The 16,490-nt window shown below is 44.3% G+C and overlaps 6 protein-coding genes across 6 annotated transcripts; 5 read left to right on the forward strand and 1 right to left on the reverse strand.

Annotated features, from left to right (window-relative positions):
• Positions 1–653: 653 nt before the first annotated feature.
• On the forward strand, positions 654–2,073 carry N7516_003195 (NCBP3 domain-containing protein; the record flags this gene model as incomplete). The annotated part of the gene is made up of 2 exons (XM_057215915.1): positions 654–758; positions 823–2,073. The coding sequence occupies 2 exons, from the start codon at positions 654–656 to the stop codon at positions 2,071–2,073; spliced, it is 1,356 nt and encodes a 451-aa protein (XP_057077798.1).
• Positions 2,074–2,383: 310 nt separating this feature from the next.
• N7516_003196 (uncharacterized protein) lies at positions 2,384–3,985 on the forward strand (the record flags this gene model as incomplete). The annotated part of the gene is made up of 2 exons (XM_057215916.1): positions 2,384–2,642; positions 2,748–3,985. 2 exons carry the CDS (start codon positions 2,384–2,386, stop codon positions 3,983–3,985), a joined length of 1,497 nt encoding a protein of 498 aa, XP_057077799.1.
• Positions 3,986–4,300: 315 nt separating this feature from the next.
• On the reverse strand, positions 4,301–5,300 carry N7516_003197 (60S ribosomal protein eL29). The gene is made up of 4 exons (XM_057215917.1): positions 5,209–5,300; positions 5,059–5,110; positions 4,715–4,817; positions 4,301–4,640 (listed from the first exon to the last, which is right to left on the reverse strand). Exons 1-4 carry the CDS (start codon positions 5,213–5,215, stop codon positions 4,605–4,607), a joined length of 198 nt encoding a protein of 65 aa, XP_057077800.1. The 5' UTR covers positions 5,216–5,300; the 3' UTR covers positions 4,301–4,604.
• A 717-nt stretch (positions 5,301–6,017) lies between these two features.
• N7516_003198 (F1F0 ATP synthase subunit delta) lies at positions 6,018–6,873 on the forward strand (the record flags this gene model as incomplete). Its single annotated transcript, XM_057215918.1, has 6 exons — positions 6,018–6,149; positions 6,220–6,242; positions 6,324–6,454; positions 6,546–6,634; positions 6,692–6,781; positions 6,841–6,873. 6 exons carry the CDS (start codon positions 6,018–6,020, stop codon positions 6,871–6,873), a joined length of 498 nt encoding a protein of 165 aa, XP_057077801.1.
• A 32-nt stretch (positions 6,874–6,905) lies between these two features.
• On the forward strand, positions 6,906–8,536 carry N7516_003199 (uncharacterized protein; the record flags this gene model as incomplete). Its single annotated transcript, XM_057215919.1, has 3 exons — positions 6,906–6,913; positions 6,993–7,872; positions 7,925–8,536. The coding sequence occupies 3 exons, from the start codon at positions 6,906–6,908 to the stop codon at positions 8,534–8,536; spliced, it is 1,500 nt and encodes a 499-aa protein (XP_057077802.1).
• A 6,732-nt stretch (positions 8,537–15,268) lies between these two features.
• On the forward strand, positions 15,269–16,066 carry N7516_003200 (uncharacterized protein; the record flags this gene model as incomplete). The annotated part of the gene is made up of 3 exons (XM_057215920.1): positions 15,269–15,370; positions 15,451–15,554; positions 15,619–16,066. 3 exons carry the CDS (start codon positions 15,269–15,271, stop codon positions 16,064–16,066), a joined length of 654 nt encoding a protein of 217 aa, XP_057077803.1.
• Positions 16,067–16,490: the final 424 nt, after the last annotated feature.

Below are 16,490 nucleotides of genomic sequence, written 5' to 3' on the forward strand. Positions count from 1 at the left end.
TTCAATTCTAGACATCTACTGCCATCCTCTAACTAGATCCCAATTCGTGACCTCATTCCAGCAATGACCTCAGCCCACAATTGCTAGATAAAAACAACATATACAAGACGAGGGTCTAGGCGAAGATCGTATCCACTGCGAATCATGGATGGTCTATCAGCTTCGTCGGAAGATGGTTCCCACCTTCTTATACCGATATATTTGTTTGATATATTGGTATAGTCAAAATCCGACTCCCATTTCCTCCTCAACTGGGGGTTTCTAGCGCCTAGCACCTCTGTGTTTATAAATCATATCCGAGACCATGTTACCATCCTTGTCCTTTCAGTATTTATTCTTTGTTCAAATATCCGTCAAATATCAAAGTAAACAACCGTTAGTTTCTTCGCAATTTATCCTCAGGCTCGGTGTTCAACAATAATTGCCCTTTAGACATCCAAGGGAGGTTGTTAGTTTGAGATTGCCGATGTTCCCCGGATAAAGGACGCTATTCCTTATTAGGACAGACAGTTAAGCTACCAGCGGGCACGGTTTTCACCTTGCTCTTGCATTGCTCAGTTCTATCCCCTCAATTGTCAATTCTATTCGAACTGTTAGATAAGTTCTGATTTGAACTTCTGATTACCTCCGATTCATCCAGCGAAGCCCAAATCATGGCATTCAGCGGGGCCGCCTCGGCTCCTACCGCGGACATCGACATCGACATGGACCTTGACCTAGGTCCAGAGCCCGAGCTAGAGCCCGAGCCAATTCAGGTGGTGAGTATATTCTTTTCTATCTCAAGTGGTAGTCGATTGTCGACTAACATATGTCGAGTGCTAGGAAACAACCTCGAAATTAGAAACCACCCTCGACCCCCTCACCGATGAGGCGGTCTACGAAAAAGTGCATGTTCGTGGCGTCGATGAATTGACTACAGAAAATATCAAAGAATTCGCGCGGGATTGCTCTGGGCATGAACCAGTGCGCGTTGAATGGATCGACGACACATCTGCCAACATCATCTTCTCCTCGGTCGAAATTGGCCTCCAAGCTCTCACAGCTCTTACCCAAGTCGCCGAGGAAGAGGACGCGTCTACATTGCCACCTCTGCGTCTCCGATCGGCGAAACTCCTCTCTTCCCACCCTGATTCCGTCCTCCAAGTGCGATCGGCTGTCAAGTCGGACCGCAAGCAAGCACGCGCTCATGAGAAGAGTCGCTTCTACCTCATGCACCCCGAGCACGATCCTCGAGAACGCTTGCGACAAGAGTTTGCGGACAGGAGACGTAGCGACGATGCAGGTGAAGGAGATTACAGGCGACGCAGATTCGACGATCGGGAGCACCGACGCCGTCGAGACCGCGACGAGGATGACCACTTCAATGTTGACATGTACGATGATAATGTTGGCTCTGAACCCGAGCGCGCTCGGACAAAACCCAGAGGTCGTGGCCAGAGAGACCTGTTCCCAGAGGACGAGGGCCGGTCAAGTGGACGTCTCCGGAACCGCAGTGCGTCTCCGGGACGAGACACGCTAGAGGAAGAACTTCGGGTCGAGCGAGGTGGTCGTGACAATGGCAGGCGGTTCCGTGAGAGATCACCCATACACGTTCGTAAGAACAAGGATAGAGAGCTTTTCCCAAGCGCGGGCGCGGGCGCGGGCGAGTCAGAAAACCGCGAGCTTTTCCCAGACAGGCCCACATCCAGCTACATCAAAAAGGAGTTGCTGCCTAGCAAGGCTAGTCATCATCGCCGTTCAGATGCATTCGACGCTTCTTCTATCCCAGGCACCTCTGAACACAGACGTCACAGCAATATTGAGCTCTTCCCTGATTCCACCAACAATGGCGCTCGCATTCGTGGAGCAGCCACAAAAGCCGAGGATCAAGGATTTGCCATCCGGGGCGGCGCATCTGGCGGCATCTCGATTAAGGGTAGGGGTGCGTCGGTGCGTGAGCTGTTCCCTTCCAAGTTCGACAATGACACCAACAACAACACCAGTGTTGGCGCCAACGCTGGCAAGGAATTGTTTTCCGACACACTAGAGGGGCGAGGCGGTCGTCGACGTCGGGCTGAGGATATGTTCAGCTGAATAGTCTAAGCTATACGTCAAAACTGTGCATTTGCTTGATTGTTAGTGGGCTTCACGGGAGCATGATGGATATCCGGCGTTTCGCGAATAATATGGGGAAATAGATTGTCTGATAAAAAAATTCTTAATGACACATACTCTGCTCTGTTAGATGACATTCTTCTGTAATCTCTGAGTGATAATAAATATAAGATGTAGACCAAACCACATTCGTCTGTGAGTCGTGATTGCAAGATATATATACAAGCATGTCATGCGCCACGAGTAACCTCTCCCTAACCAAACATTTCCCGACAGATCAAGTACAAGCATGGCTTCCTCCAAAACAGTAGATGAACTATCCAGTGCTCTAGTTGCTCGGTTCCTGCGCAGCCATGGCTATTCCGAGACACTGAAGGCTTTTATCCGCGAGGCTGACCTTGCTCCCGACGTGGGGCAGAGCTCGGGAGACGACACCAACAACTGGTCCATCCAAAGCTTGCTCGAAGAGAAAAACATTTATGACCAAACCGTGAATTTTGAAAGATATGACAAGGGTCATCAGCAGTCGACTTTATGGAGTGAGCCAGGTGAGCTTTATTCTGGCATGGCAGTCAAAAGCCACTGGGACTCGGCTTTACATGTCTAGCTTTATCTGCAATTGATTTTGTTCTTTTTATCTGACAGACTCCTAGCACCATCAAGACCTGCTGTCATCCAGACGCCGACATCATCAAATATCCTGGCTGCGTCGGTAGAGCAATGGCAGAAACCCCGCGGCGATGCCGATGAAGCCGCCGCAGACGCTATACCAGCGCAGCCTTATATCGTCTCTACGGGTGCAGACAAACAAGTCCATTTACTCGATACAGCAGAAGGCAACACAGCTATCAAATCATTCTCGAACCTCTCTAATTCACCTGTTCTATCATTTACCTCGATTCTCCAGGGCCGGTACATTCTCATGACCAACATGTCCGGACAGCTGCTCCTCCAGCATGGATCCCAAACGTTGGACAACAGAAAGGATCATGCAAAGTACGTGGTGACTGTGGTAGCCTACGAAGACAAGGCCGATCCTTCCAAGTGGTGGGCCGCCACCGCCGGGTGGGATGAGTGTGTTTTCTTATATTGCCTCAATATCCCCGACGAAGCAGACGCACCAGCTCTCAAGATCGGTGAGCCCGTTGCACGCATTAAACTCGTTTCAAACCCGGAATCCCTGCTATTTGTCCCACATGTGGACACCGACGAGCTACTGCTCCTCGTCTCGCGCAGAGACTCGACTTGTATCTACTACTACCAGGTAGAAGCAGCATCGGAAGAAACCGATACTCCCTGTGAAAACGACGGAGGCGATGCTGAGAAGTCCCCGCGAGAAGCTCGCCTCCTTGGACAGCAGAACCTGGCTCCCCATTCCAATGCCTGGGTTACGTTCTCGCCGGCCCATATGGTGCTCAGTCCACACGACCCCGGTCTCCTGGCCGTAGCGACGTCGACATTGCCCAGTATGAAAGTGATCATCGTGCGTCTGCTATTCCCTGCAGTGAACACGGCGCCTGCTTTGGAGGACCCGGTGACACAGACGTCTCAAGCATTGGCAACACTGGAACTGCAGAACCGCGAGGATGCTGCTATCCTCGTGCAGGCGAACACTTTCGCCCCGCAAACTGATTACTCCACACCGCGGGTGGCATGGCGGCCTAATGGATCTGGAGTCTGGGTTAATGGGGATGATGGTGTTGTTCGTGGCATTGAGACGAAGACGGGGAAGGTCATTGCTACGTTGAAAGGTGGTCATGAACCGGGTTTTAAGGTGAGAAGTGTTTGGTCGGGGTATGTTGCTGTACCCCAGACTGAGGGTGACCCGGTCTGGGAGGAATGGGTTATCAGTGGTGGGTTTGATAAAAGGTTGGTTGTTTGGAAGGTATGACGTTTGTAACTATACTCGATAACTGTGGTGTGGCAATTTGAATATCATGGACGTGAAAGCGAGAGTAGAGAGATGTAAATGAATTGATTGAACAGGGCTAAGTATGAAAATTACTGTTACTGTTTTACGAGATGTAGTCCCCCTGACCATGAACCCTGTCACGATCGAAAAGAATCAAGACAGGATATATAGCAATCGGGGACTTGGGGGTTATTCTTGGCACGTTAAGAAAAAAATCCTTCAGCAATCGCGCATGAGAAAAGCACGCAGCTGTACACACATATGCCGGACGGGGGTTTTGGGGAAAATAGGGGAAGAGACTAAGCTCAAGGGCCGCAACACAGACGAAGTCGAGCCCTCGAGTCTGGAAGGAAAAAGAAGAGGATATAGCAGAAGAGATTCCGCTTGGGAAAAGGGCACCGCTGTGCACATCGAATTAAGCCTGTTGATTTCTCGATATCAAACAACTCGAGGTTCGTCGCGCAAGGAATAAGCAAAAACCAGGCCTATTCGACACAGCGGACCGTCCTTGATCATCGCACACGTTATGTTCTCTGGACCTCTTGCACGCTCGAGTTGCATTTCATGTTTCCCATTTTTTTAAGACTGAGTTCATAATTTATGCGAGCTCACGCTTGCCCTCCTTGCGCTCCTTCTGTTCAATGGGTCAGTATTCCGTGTCATGGGTGGTGGGTCTTTGATGTTGGGTTCGGGTTGTGGTCAACGTACAAGGGCCTTCATGGTGCCGTGTTGAGCGTGACGGTTGTTGCGGCGGAACTTGGGGTCGACACCCTTGAGGGAAGGGTAACGGTTGGTCTTGGGCTTCTTGATACTATTCGAGGAGATATATATCAGCGATTCGGTCCTGGTTGAAGTGGTGTGACGAATGGTGGTCGAATGCAGTAGTTCAAAAAGATTGCCCGGGCGAGTATTCAAGTCGTGACCTCGAAATTATCACACCGGATAAAATCATTCGCACACCAGCACTTCTTCCACCATGTCCATTGAATCGATTGAGAGAAATGTCGGGCAAGTAAAATAGGGTGATCGAGGAATTTCAAGGGTAGACGTACCCGTTACGGTGAGCCTTCTGGCTGCGGTGGTGCTGGGACGCGTTCTTGGACTCTGTGGGTGAAAATCATGTCAGCGCCATCGCCTTATTTTTTTTCTCTTTCGCCAGCGTGCAGTTGAGCGAAGGTCATAGGATCGTGGTGAGAACGTACTGGCCATCTTGTCGGATGTTGTCTCTGATTGACGGTGTGATGATGGAGAGGAGTGGGAATAGGGACGTCAGGCCTTAGAGGGTCGGCTAGGGCTCGTTCCGTTTGTGGGATCTCGCTTATCGGGCGGTGTACATACTACAGCGTCACTAGGTGGCTTGTTACTTGCAAGATTGTCCTAAACAACGTCGTAATATTTCGATATCGTAGTGTATTCTATTCTATTCTATTCAGTTGGTCTAGGAATTCAAAATTGGGTCTTTTTAGCTCGCTTTTTACGGTTCTTCAGTCTGTGACTTTTCCTCACTTGGTTCTGCCATTAACCTACACGTGACTTATATCCATACACATCACGTGATTGGCATACTTCCCCCTCGGCAAGTAACCTTGGGAAGTACTGCTGTCTGGATGAAGAACACTTGATTTCGGAGGTAACATAAAAGTAACAAGTCTAGTACACGGTTACTATGCGTTGTGTCCTATTACTAGCGAGACTTTCTCGACGAAGTTGTTCTCGACGTCAAAAGGTCACCTTTGGAATCGAACTTCTGGCAAGAATATAAATTCTAAAGCAGACAAATACCGGAATAGATAGGGAACTAAATGAAACAATATGTTTTCTCCTTGTGTTCTCATGAAAATATGCGTAGAATAACTGTAGTCAACACAGCTCATACTGGCCATAGTCCGGCCGTTGAATTCCCGTGCCACGTGACCAGCCGCTAGGGAACAACCGGCATTCCGACTTCGACCTTTGCAACGCAACTTCAAGAGGGATAATCCAGCCTTTGCACGTCATCCACCACTGCAAAATGAGCTCCTTCCGCTTCGCTCGCTCTGCCCTCCGGGCTCGCCCTTCTTTCCTCGGTGCTCCCGTCCAGCGCCGTGGTTACGCTGAGGCTGTCGCCGACAAGATCAAGCTGTCCCTGACTCTGCCTCACCAGGTGCGTGAACGAACTCCGGCCGGCATCCCAACATCATAGCCTACGTACTGACTTGATAATTGCTTGACAGACCATCTACCGCTCGACTGGCGTGTATGTTATGCTTCCAATTGCGCTCGCGTCGACGGTGCCTACACCCGTTTCCTAAGTACTGACCAACCTCCGCGATTATAGTACCCAGGTCAACATTCCCGCCGCCTCCGGTGAGATGGGTGTTCTCGCCAACCACGTTCCCTCCATCGAGCAGCTCAACCCCGGTCTCGTCGAGATCCTTGAGGAGAGCGGTGCCACCAAGCAGTACTTCCGTACGTCCGATCCTCGCGCCCTGAGACATCCCGCAAATCTGGTCTCTTGTCAATTGGAATTGATTAACTAACAATGGTGTTACTTGTATAGTGTCCGGCGGCTTCGCCGTTGTCCAGCCCGACTCCCAGCTCAGCATCAACGCTGTCGAGGGTTTCGCCCTTGAGGACTTCAGCGCCGATGTAGGTTATTTTTCTTCGCAGCATCGCGACACAAGCTGACCATAACTTCCTTCTTAGTCCATCCGCGCCCAGATCGCTGAGGCCCAGAAGATTTCCAGCGGCAGTGGCAGCGAGCAGGATATCGCTGAGGCCAAGATTGAGCTTGAGGTATGAACTCGCCGGGACCATTGGTCTGATTAAATACTGACTTTTCTTTTCTTGAATAGGTTCTCGAGACCCTCCAGGCTCACGTCAAATAGACTTGATGTACATAACCATTATCGCACCAACCATGAATCTGTAGAATTATATCAATTCTCCATTTCCCTCTAATTATACTTGTTTATTATGTCGTTTCTTCTGTCTTCATTTTATGCAGTAGAGGGGGAGCGCACCTTCCATGCTTGGGAGTTGAGCACCTGACTTCCCCGTCTCACTCCAACGGCCATCCACCTTTACCTTCAGCTGACCGTGCAGAAATGGCACCTGCTAAATCAATCAAGTCAGACCCTCTCGGCGTCGTGGATACTCGACTGACGATGACGGACTCACCTACGGATCACATCTTTGCACCTCTCTTTACGCCGTTGACCAGGCTTGATGGAATTGACCAAAGACAGCCAGTCAACCAGACAGAAGCAGAAGCAAACCCAAACAAAGCTCACCGAGTCCCCGAACTTCGCGAGTCCTTCCATAGTTTCGATTCTAGCCGAAAGTGTCCTCGACTTGAGTTGGATGTCGCTGTGGACAAGTACCACACCCTTGATGGTCTCGCTGAGCCATTGAATCCCCAAAACACACCCGCATCAAATAGCGAACGAGAGAGCGTGGAGGAATACACTGAGTTCCTTGGTTGCCATAAAATGGAGAACGTACCGACGAGTCCTACATTTCAGATGGAGGAATTCAATTTCGATTGCTTCCAAGATTCGCCAGAGGCAAGCTTTGTTCGTGAAGACGATGGAAGCGAATTCCCCAAACCCTCAAAATCGCGACACCTTTCCGTTGGCCGCCGACAGTGGATCAAACCTCCTATTGCAGTCCTGTCGAGTCATCAGCCAGGCGTAAATGCCAGTACCTTCAACAAATATGGCGATCCAGATTCACCGCTGCGATGCGTTCGGTTTTCTCCTCCGGCCTCTCTGTCTCCGCCTTCCCCTGCGACACGCCGTCCCCAACCTTCGATTGAAAGAAGGCAGGATTATGTTGCTTTGCATCGACAGAAGAAACAACACCAGAAATGGAAGGTCACTGGTCGCGTGAACTCTCGAAAAAAACTCACCAAGCAAAATGGCCACAAAAAGAACGCAGTCTTTGGCACCCCGAATCCCAAAGAATCATGATTTGCTTGATTCGTCCCTCTCCAGCTTGCCATATCGTGAAACACGCCCACCATCGTTCCTCGCTCGTGTTGGCTTGAGTAATGGTGCTCGAGAAGTGAGAGCCGGCAAAGTGGGCGACACTCCTGTTGCCGATAATTCGAGAATTCCGAGTAACACCGAGCAGAAACTCCCTGCATTTTTTGCTGTTTCATTTTCGCTGTACAAAACACGACCTGCGTCTAGTTCATCCACCGAGAAAGCACCAAAGTACGCTTTCAGTTTTCGAGTGACTCGGACTGACGTCCCTCAACAACCTTCTCCGCATTTTCCTCTCGAATTCGGACGTAAGACTTGTCACCCGACCATTGATGACTTGCTATTCCACGTCTGCTTCATCGTTCCTGCGATAGTCGTACTGCTTCCTCTCAGCGTGATCTTCTCTACAACGCACCCATTTGCCAACACCTGGGCCGGCGCTGTAATGCTATACCTTACCAGGGCCTTACTGTATCTACTGATGAGCATCGTCGCTTTTGTGCTGTCCAAATGCGGAGTGTCTTGCTGTTGTCAGTGGAATCCGGACACCGGCCATTCGGACTGAGTAGCTACACCCTCCCTTAGGGTGGTGATGGTTTGAGATTGAACAAGATGGAGATGATATGCGGACCAGCGAATTCGGTTCATACTGTATGCAGCATATTCTATGGGTATCTTCCTGTGTCGCGCGGATGGGTTTAGTCTTGCTCTACTTTGTACGTTTTTGTGGCTGAAAGCATTAAACATATTTTAGCAATGGAGCCACCTAAAAAGAATGTGCCATTTCTATCTAAAATAAAAAGTAAGGACAGTAACAATAATTGAGAAAATAGCGGTATTGCTTTTGGTAGCTATGACTCTGTGGGAGCTTCATTGGATGTCCCCAGCGCGTATGTATACGGATGCCTGATTTTAGTGCCTGAATGCCTTAGTTTGGCCTGACAGGAAAATAAAAATACGTGAGGTACCATTACGGATCCCTTAGTAAGCAATGTACAACCTTGGAAGGTACCTAACTAGGTAGGAATGAAAATGAAGCTTTTCGTCTCTATACAAATGAAGGCATCTCTATATTTTCGGACGGTTTGCAAGTGTCAAAAAGGAAGGTTTGGGCTATGCAGAGGTCTACTTATAGATCAACATTTGACAAGCAATAAACAAACTCGAGTAGTTACTGTCGAAGTGCAGGGTTGCATACATGGGATGATACAGATTATGTAATCAAGCTTAGTCATTACCGCACAGAAACAGCAGTTTCTATTATGTAGAAAATGCAGAGTTCTCCATATCAGCCCTGAGGTCCATACATTTCAATACGTCAGATTTCTGTCAGTTATGAGCCCGGCTTTGTTCCATTAAACATCAATTCAAAGATCAACCCTACTTCTATCGATACTAAGGTAATCTACCTAGCGACGAAGCAACCCCTGAATCGAAGAAAGAATCGGAAATCTGTCTAAATTATGGCCGATTATCTCTCCGCGGGTCCATCCTCCCGCGTTATCCTTAAGGACACCGAAACTTAGGATATATAGATCGCTAATATCGAATCGATTGTAGTATAATTTAATGTTTAGGAGCTATATAATCCTAGTAAGGAAAAAGAACCGGAGATACGGAAAGCTCCGGTAGAGATTATATCGATTAAAGAAGCGGAGAAGAAGTATAGCGATAAATAGGTCGATACTTATAAAGTGATTTAATCGAACTAGTCGATAAAGAACACGCTCTATACCTAGGAAAAGAAGAGGTTAAGTATAATTATAACGATAATCCGGAATAGCGTTTACGTAAACTTCTAGCCGTTTATTATAGACTATAAGACTCTATATAGTCTACTCCGAAACCTTTAAGAAAGGTTCGCCTTAGAGTATAATCCGACCTATTCTACTAGGCTCTGTTAATAATAGAGAAGCCTAGATAGAGGGTTAGATAAAAATATAAATATTAATAAATAGTTATTAAACTAGGAGATAGTTTAATTAAGCTATAAAAGAGTAGGAATACTAGAAGTAAATAATACTTCGACTTAGTTCCTTAATACTATCTTAGTAATATTACCTAGATTCTACGAGATATAGACTCTAAGACTATAAGATAAAGAAGATATCGGATTTACTAAGCTTTTTAACCGGTATCGAGCTTACTAGAAGATTACCTATAGTAAGCTAGTTACTAATCAACGGGGTATTTCTAAAGCTGCTTTTTCGACTTAGTAAGGCTACGAAGAAGTAAAGCTAGCTAAGACAAAGTCAGCTAATATAAAGTTAGCTAGAGAAGAACTACTGTTTAAATTAAAGCTATATCTATATAGATAGAACTATAGATAGCACCTATCTTAGAAGTATTAGGACGTCTTTAATAAGGACAAACCTTCTAAGTATACTAGAAATAAAGAAGCTAAGTAGAAATAGGAGAAAGCTATAAAGGCTAACCCTACTTAGAAGGCCTAGGTTGATAAGAGACGTTAAGAAAACCTATAAGGGAAGGCAGCGTAGTAAGCAAATACCACCCTTAATAACGAAGAGGATGACTTATTATATAGATTCTTCTTTATATAGGTAGGAAAACCCTAGGCCGGCGAGCTAAAGGCAGCTAAGCTATAGGCCGGCGTACTAAAGGTAGGTAAGCTATAGGAAACTAAGCTATAGGCCAGCGAGCCTTAGGCAAGTAAGTAAGAAAGTAAGCCCTAGGTAGGCAAGCCGGCGGCTAGTAAGTAAATTCTAACCTCTACCACTATTATATCTACCTAAATCTACGAAGCCGAACTAATTAGACGGAGATAGGTAGTCGACACCGGCGCGTAGATGTATATCTATAATAATCGGGAGTTATTTAAAACTTTCGAAGATGTATAGAGTAGCGTTAGGGTAGGGGATACGGAAATAAGTATCGATAGGGTAGGCACTATAGTAATCTATAGTATTAGCGTAGTCGATAGTAGTAAAGTAGTCAAAATAAAGCTATATAACACTAAGTACTCGCCTAATTTCTATAGTAATCTAATATCTAATAGATTGATAATAAAGGCGGGGCTAGTAATAAACTTCCGGAAGAACTATATTAAATTAACTAAGAAACCGGTATACTAAGTATATTAGGATTAGAAGTTAATATAGTTAAAATAACTAACTAGTAAAGGATTGGCTTTTACTATAAAGAAGTCAGTAAGAGAACTAAAGTCAGAAGCTTCGATCTAAACTTAGTATAGGCGCCTAGGCTATATTAGTTAGTAACGTCTTACTAAGCTAGTAGAGATAACTAAGGGGATTACTATTAAAAGCAACCCTAGCAAAGAGTAGGTATATAAAGCTTATTAATTAGTAGATACCCCGAAGCAAATCTCTCGCCGGAAAATAGGCTAAGTATATAATATATTTAGACGTATCTACTTCGATCTAGTATAGAATTAAACTACTTATAATAGATATATCTAGATAACGTATTTTTACCTTAATAGTATTAAGTGCTACTTTATCTTTATATATACTAAGAAAAGTGAATACTAAATAGTTGTTAGGAAGTTCCTAGTATTAGTTAAGAACTAGCTAAAGATCGAGATTAGAGTATTCTACTATAATAATAAGCGGAGTACGGGTCTCGAGGTTAAAATAATAATAGAAGCCGAGGGATATATAATTAAGTATTCGCTACCTAGCTTACCGGAGATAAATAGTCCGGCCGAGAGATCTAGGGGGATAGTAGTAAGAACTACTAGAGTTCTAATTAATAATATAGATCTCCCTAAGACTCTCTAGCCTAAGGCAATATATATAGCGGTATATATCCTAAATAGGACTCCTACGTAGATTAAGGATAATACCGGTAAGAATTAATAGATCATACCTTAGAAAGAACTAATAAAGTATACCGTACTAAATAGCATCTATTACTAAGAGATTAACCTTTCAAATATAAGGTTATATAGCTATCTAACGTACTCGAGAATCATCAAGAGAGTGCAGTCGGATAAGATAGCACCTAGAATAGAGATAGGATATCTCGTAGGGTATATCTCTAAGAACCTATATAAGATATAGTTCCCCTATAAAGGCCGAAATAGAAGGGTAGACGTCGTTAGAGATACCGTTTTCGATAAATCAAGGAGGTATTCGAAATCGATGCCTAAGGAAGAAGATACTATTAGTACCATAATAGATAGACTAGATATATAGCCGTAGGTACTTACTAATAATAAAGCATAGGCTAAGATCAGTACCTAGATAGAGATGCCTAGATCGATAGCTAGGATAGCACTATATAATAAAACTAAGCACACTGGGTAAGCCAGAGATGATACAGTTGATATAGTAGATAATACAGCTAATACAGCTAATGATCTAGTTAATAGAAATAATGGAAATAATGATAAAGAAGAGGTTAAGCAGAGAATCCTACTACAGGTTAGAAAGGAAGCAGCTAGATTACCTACCCCGCAGTCAATAATCAGACCAAGGGAGTAAATAAAGGGAGAGCAAACAATAGGAGAGCAAATAAATCCCCAGAGAGGCCTACTAGGGAGCTTCCCAGGTAGCTTCCCAGATATGCTATCCTCCCTACTACCATCAAGATCATCATTATTACCATCAAATCAAGCCTTAGTATCCCTAAATCTATCGATTCTATCGGATCCGGTATATCGAGAAGCTATATCGACGTTAGATCAGATCACCGAGATCCCGTCGATCGAATCTAAGGGGGTAGAACTAGGAGAAGATGAGATAGATGACGAAACAGAGGTTGAAAGGTAGCTTCAAAGGGAAATAACATACTTACTAGTACCGGCGCCGAGAGATATATTTAGAGATATTAATATATCAAATATTATCACGGGAAGCAGATCTAGGAGACCAAGGACGGATCTAGATTATACTATATACCTATCTCTCGATAAAACAGAGCTACTAAGCTTACTATATACCTTCTCTATAGGCATAAGTAAAAGATTCGATAAGAAGCTTTACTGAGATAAACTTCCCCCGCTACTAGAAAACTAGGTATAGATTAAGAAGTACCGGTTCAGAGAAGGATTTATAGTAGCGGTAAGCTTCGAAGTCTAGATACTTAAGAAGAAAGAAACCTATACCAAAGTACTAATTCCGAATCAAAGAGGAATCTAGGTACTACCTTTAAAATAGGTCTTTACCTATAAATTTGATATAGATAGATTTCTCGAGAAGTTTAAAGCGAGAATCTACGTTAGAGGTAATCTTTAATAGATATCGATAGAAGAGAAAAGGGTAGCTACCCTAGCTATCAAAATAGTAAGAGCAATCTTTACCTTAGTAGTAGCTTTTAATCTCGATATAATATAGAGAGACGTGGTTAATATATTCCTAAACTTAGTACTCTAAAGTAAGGTTTATACTAAGTACCCGTAAGGATTCGAAGTATAAGGTTAATACTAGCTACTCTATAGAGCTCTCTACGGCTTATAAATATTACTAAGATTGTAGTAGAAAGAAGTAATAAGGATACTAGTAAAACTAGGCCTTACCCTAGTGCCGGAAGATCCGTATATCTTTATTAAGAATAGTATTATCGTCTTCTTTTATATAGATAATATTATTATTATAAACTATCTAGATCCTTACTATACTAAGTAGGTAGCTAAGCTAGATAATAATATTAAGAAGCAATAGGAATTATAAGAACTAGAAGTAAACTAGTTCTTAAATATCCGTATTATTAGAGATAGAGATTAGATAAAACTCTAGCTATACTAAGATAGTTATATTAAAAGTATAATAGCTAAGTATAGCTTAATTACTACTCGGAAGGTAGGATCTCCCCTAACTCTAGAATCCCTTCTTCCGTACGATAGAGTAGTATTACCGAGCTAGATTTATAGTTTCTAGGCTAAGGTTAGATCTACTTAGTATACTACTACTATCTCTCGGCTAGATATAGTAAAAGCTATAGCTAAGCTAGCTAAATTTCTAATAAACCCCGGTCCGAAGTATATCGATACTATCGACCGAGTGATTTAATATCTCTATAAAACTAGGTTTTAGGCTATCGAGTATAGCATTAGACGATAAGAACTAGATAATAAACTCGGTTTAAACAAAATAAAGGGTCTCTAGTTTACTATAAAGTTAGTTGAATTTGTAAGCGATGCTTCATTCGGAGATAATAAAGATAGGAAGAGTTCGGAAGGTTATATCTATAAGTTATATAGCGGTCTAATCGATTAGAAAGCATCGAAGCAAAAGACGGTGATAACGTCGACAACTAAGGTAGAGCTTCTTACTCTAGTAGAAGCCGGAAAAACCGTCTAATAGTGGCGTAGAGTCCTTAAAGCACTTAGCTTCTAACTAGATTATCCCTTATCTATTATATACGACAATCAGTAGATAGTCGATCTACTTACGAAGGAAGGATCGACGATATATACGAAGCTGCGGCATATAGATATCAATCGATCCTAGATGAAGTAGGAAGTTAGTGTAGGCAGAGTCAAAGTGGACTAGATTCTAACTACAGCGATGCCTACAGATGGACTTACAAAGGCGCTTCCAAGACAGAAGCAGCATCTCTTCCGAGAGATGATTGGGATGAGAGAAATCAGGCATCTGATTCATCCAGAGGAGAGAGAAAAATGAAGGATTGGCAGCTCTGAAAGCCAAGAAAAATGCAGGCTTTAAGAGCTGGGGGGTGTGTCGAAGTGCAGGGTTGCATACATGGGATGATACAGATTATGTAATCAAGCTTAGTCATTAACCGCACAGAAACAGCAGTTTCTATTATATAGAAAATGCAGAGTTCTCCATATCAGCCCTGAGGTCCATACATTTCAATACGTCAGATTTCTGTCAGTTACTAACTCATAATGACACGATTAACTTGAGAACTCGAGAGCCTTTTAATCACCTCTTCATGGCTCCAGATATTCATGTTCATCAGCTGCGAAGATCGATCAAGACCATCTATACAGTGAGGTCCATCTCAAGCCTTCCAGTGTTGAATCTCGAAAGTGACTATGACTATAAAATTCGTCAACCATTTCATCAGTAATGCGTGACCGAATGGGCACGACTAGATCCAATCCCGCAGTGTTATAGCCTGATATAAGTTGGTATGAATTAAATTAATTCGCTAGTCTTTCAGCCGCCTTCGACCATGATATAACCAAGTCGTCAAAATTACGTGCTGAAGCCGATGGCAAACATTGCAGAAGTCAATATATATAGAGCGGGAAGTTAATATTCTCTGGCACTTTGGCCTTAACAATCTAGTATACTTCCAAGGTTTATCCAAAGTTTACTCAAAATTATCATTAACGAAGGCTCCCAATATGACGACCGCAGAAGGAGCAAAGAAGATCATCGCAGAGGTTTCCAATCATGACCTTGATCAGTTAGTGCGCACGGGTTCCTTCACGGTGCAAGTTGAAGAGGTATGTGTATTCGGTATTCCATACTTTCTTTGGAATTCCAAGTACAAAATTGGCTGAAACCCTCCATCTGACTCTTTCAGTCCGTCCGTGGCCATATTCACCAGGAGCTGACTAGTTGGCTCTTCTTCCGTAAATTGGCTGCTGATTGTACCCGAAGCAACATCTCCCTGCATGGATTTGCACGGTAAGCATACCTTAGGAGTATGGGGGAATACCTTCAATATATTAACATGATATACAACATACAGACTCTGGGAACGATCAGCAGCCGAGTGCTTGGCAGATTTCAAGTGGCTGGAGAAATACCTCGTGTCACGTGGTGGACGCTCGAAACCCACCGCCATTGAAGCGACCACATTCGAGTGGCCCGATAATCCCATCGAGCCAGTCGGTCCCTGTAAAGAAGCACTTCTCGTGGAGAAGAATCTGTTAGAAGATCTGCAACGGCTTTGCTCGTTAGCCGACAAAGCAGGCGATATTGCATTGACAGATGCTATTCAAAGCAGATTTATTCGCAAGGAGACAAGGCACGTTAAAAGCCTCGCAGACCTTCTACGGCAGGTAGTTCGAGTTTCCAAGCAGCCTGGCGTTGGTCTCTACCATCTCGACCGGGAACTGCGTGAGTCCGATGGCATTATTCCGTGGGATAGAGCCAATGATAGTTGTGAACAGCACGATGACACAGAAGAAGTTTAAAGCTAGCCCGTGCTCATGGGCTTTTTCCTGCCATGTTTGTAATTAATCGAGGCGCCGAAAATAAATTGCAAATTCTTTGGCCTGGAAATTGTGGAAGAGTATCTTAAAACTTCCAGCATAGAAATGGATGGCCGTACAAACTGTTAGCGGGTAGGCTGGAAGCGGATTTAAATGGTCGTTTTTCACGGTATCTTAAATGCCTTAACCACATTGTTATAGGCTTGGGTTCAGAACTGCTTTAGCGGCTTATATAGCAGGCCTTAAGATTCTAGTAGCATACTTTGAGGCTCGATAACCATTCTTTAGATCGAGTCTCTAGGGCTATTACCGATGACGACCCCCACTGTGTATAAGTCCCATCTTCTTACTATGAGACATAGCTTTTAGGGAAATATTTCAAACCCTAAGCTCCTTACCATCTATA

Source organism: Penicillium verrucosum, assembly GCF_028828655.1.
Source record: "Penicillium verrucosum strain IBT 35672 chromosome Unknown utg000001l_segment0_segment0, whole genome shotgun sequence".
Classification (NCBI taxonomy): Eukaryota; Fungi; Ascomycota; class Eurotiomycetes; order Eurotiales; family Aspergillaceae; genus Penicillium; species Penicillium verrucosum.

What these genes read in the sequence shown, in the direction of transcription:
- N7516_003197 (XM_057215917.1), bottom strand. An exon ending in CAGAAGGCTCACCGTAACGG is followed by an intron (nt 4,818 to 5,058) that starts GTACGTCTACCC and finishes CTCCTCGAATAG; the next exon opens with TATCAAGAAGCCCAAGACCA. An exon ending in ACGGCACCATGAAGGCCCTT is followed by an intron (nt 4,641 to 4,714) that starts GTACGTTGACCA and finishes CCCATTGAACAG; the next exon opens with AAGGAGCGCAAGGAGGGCAA.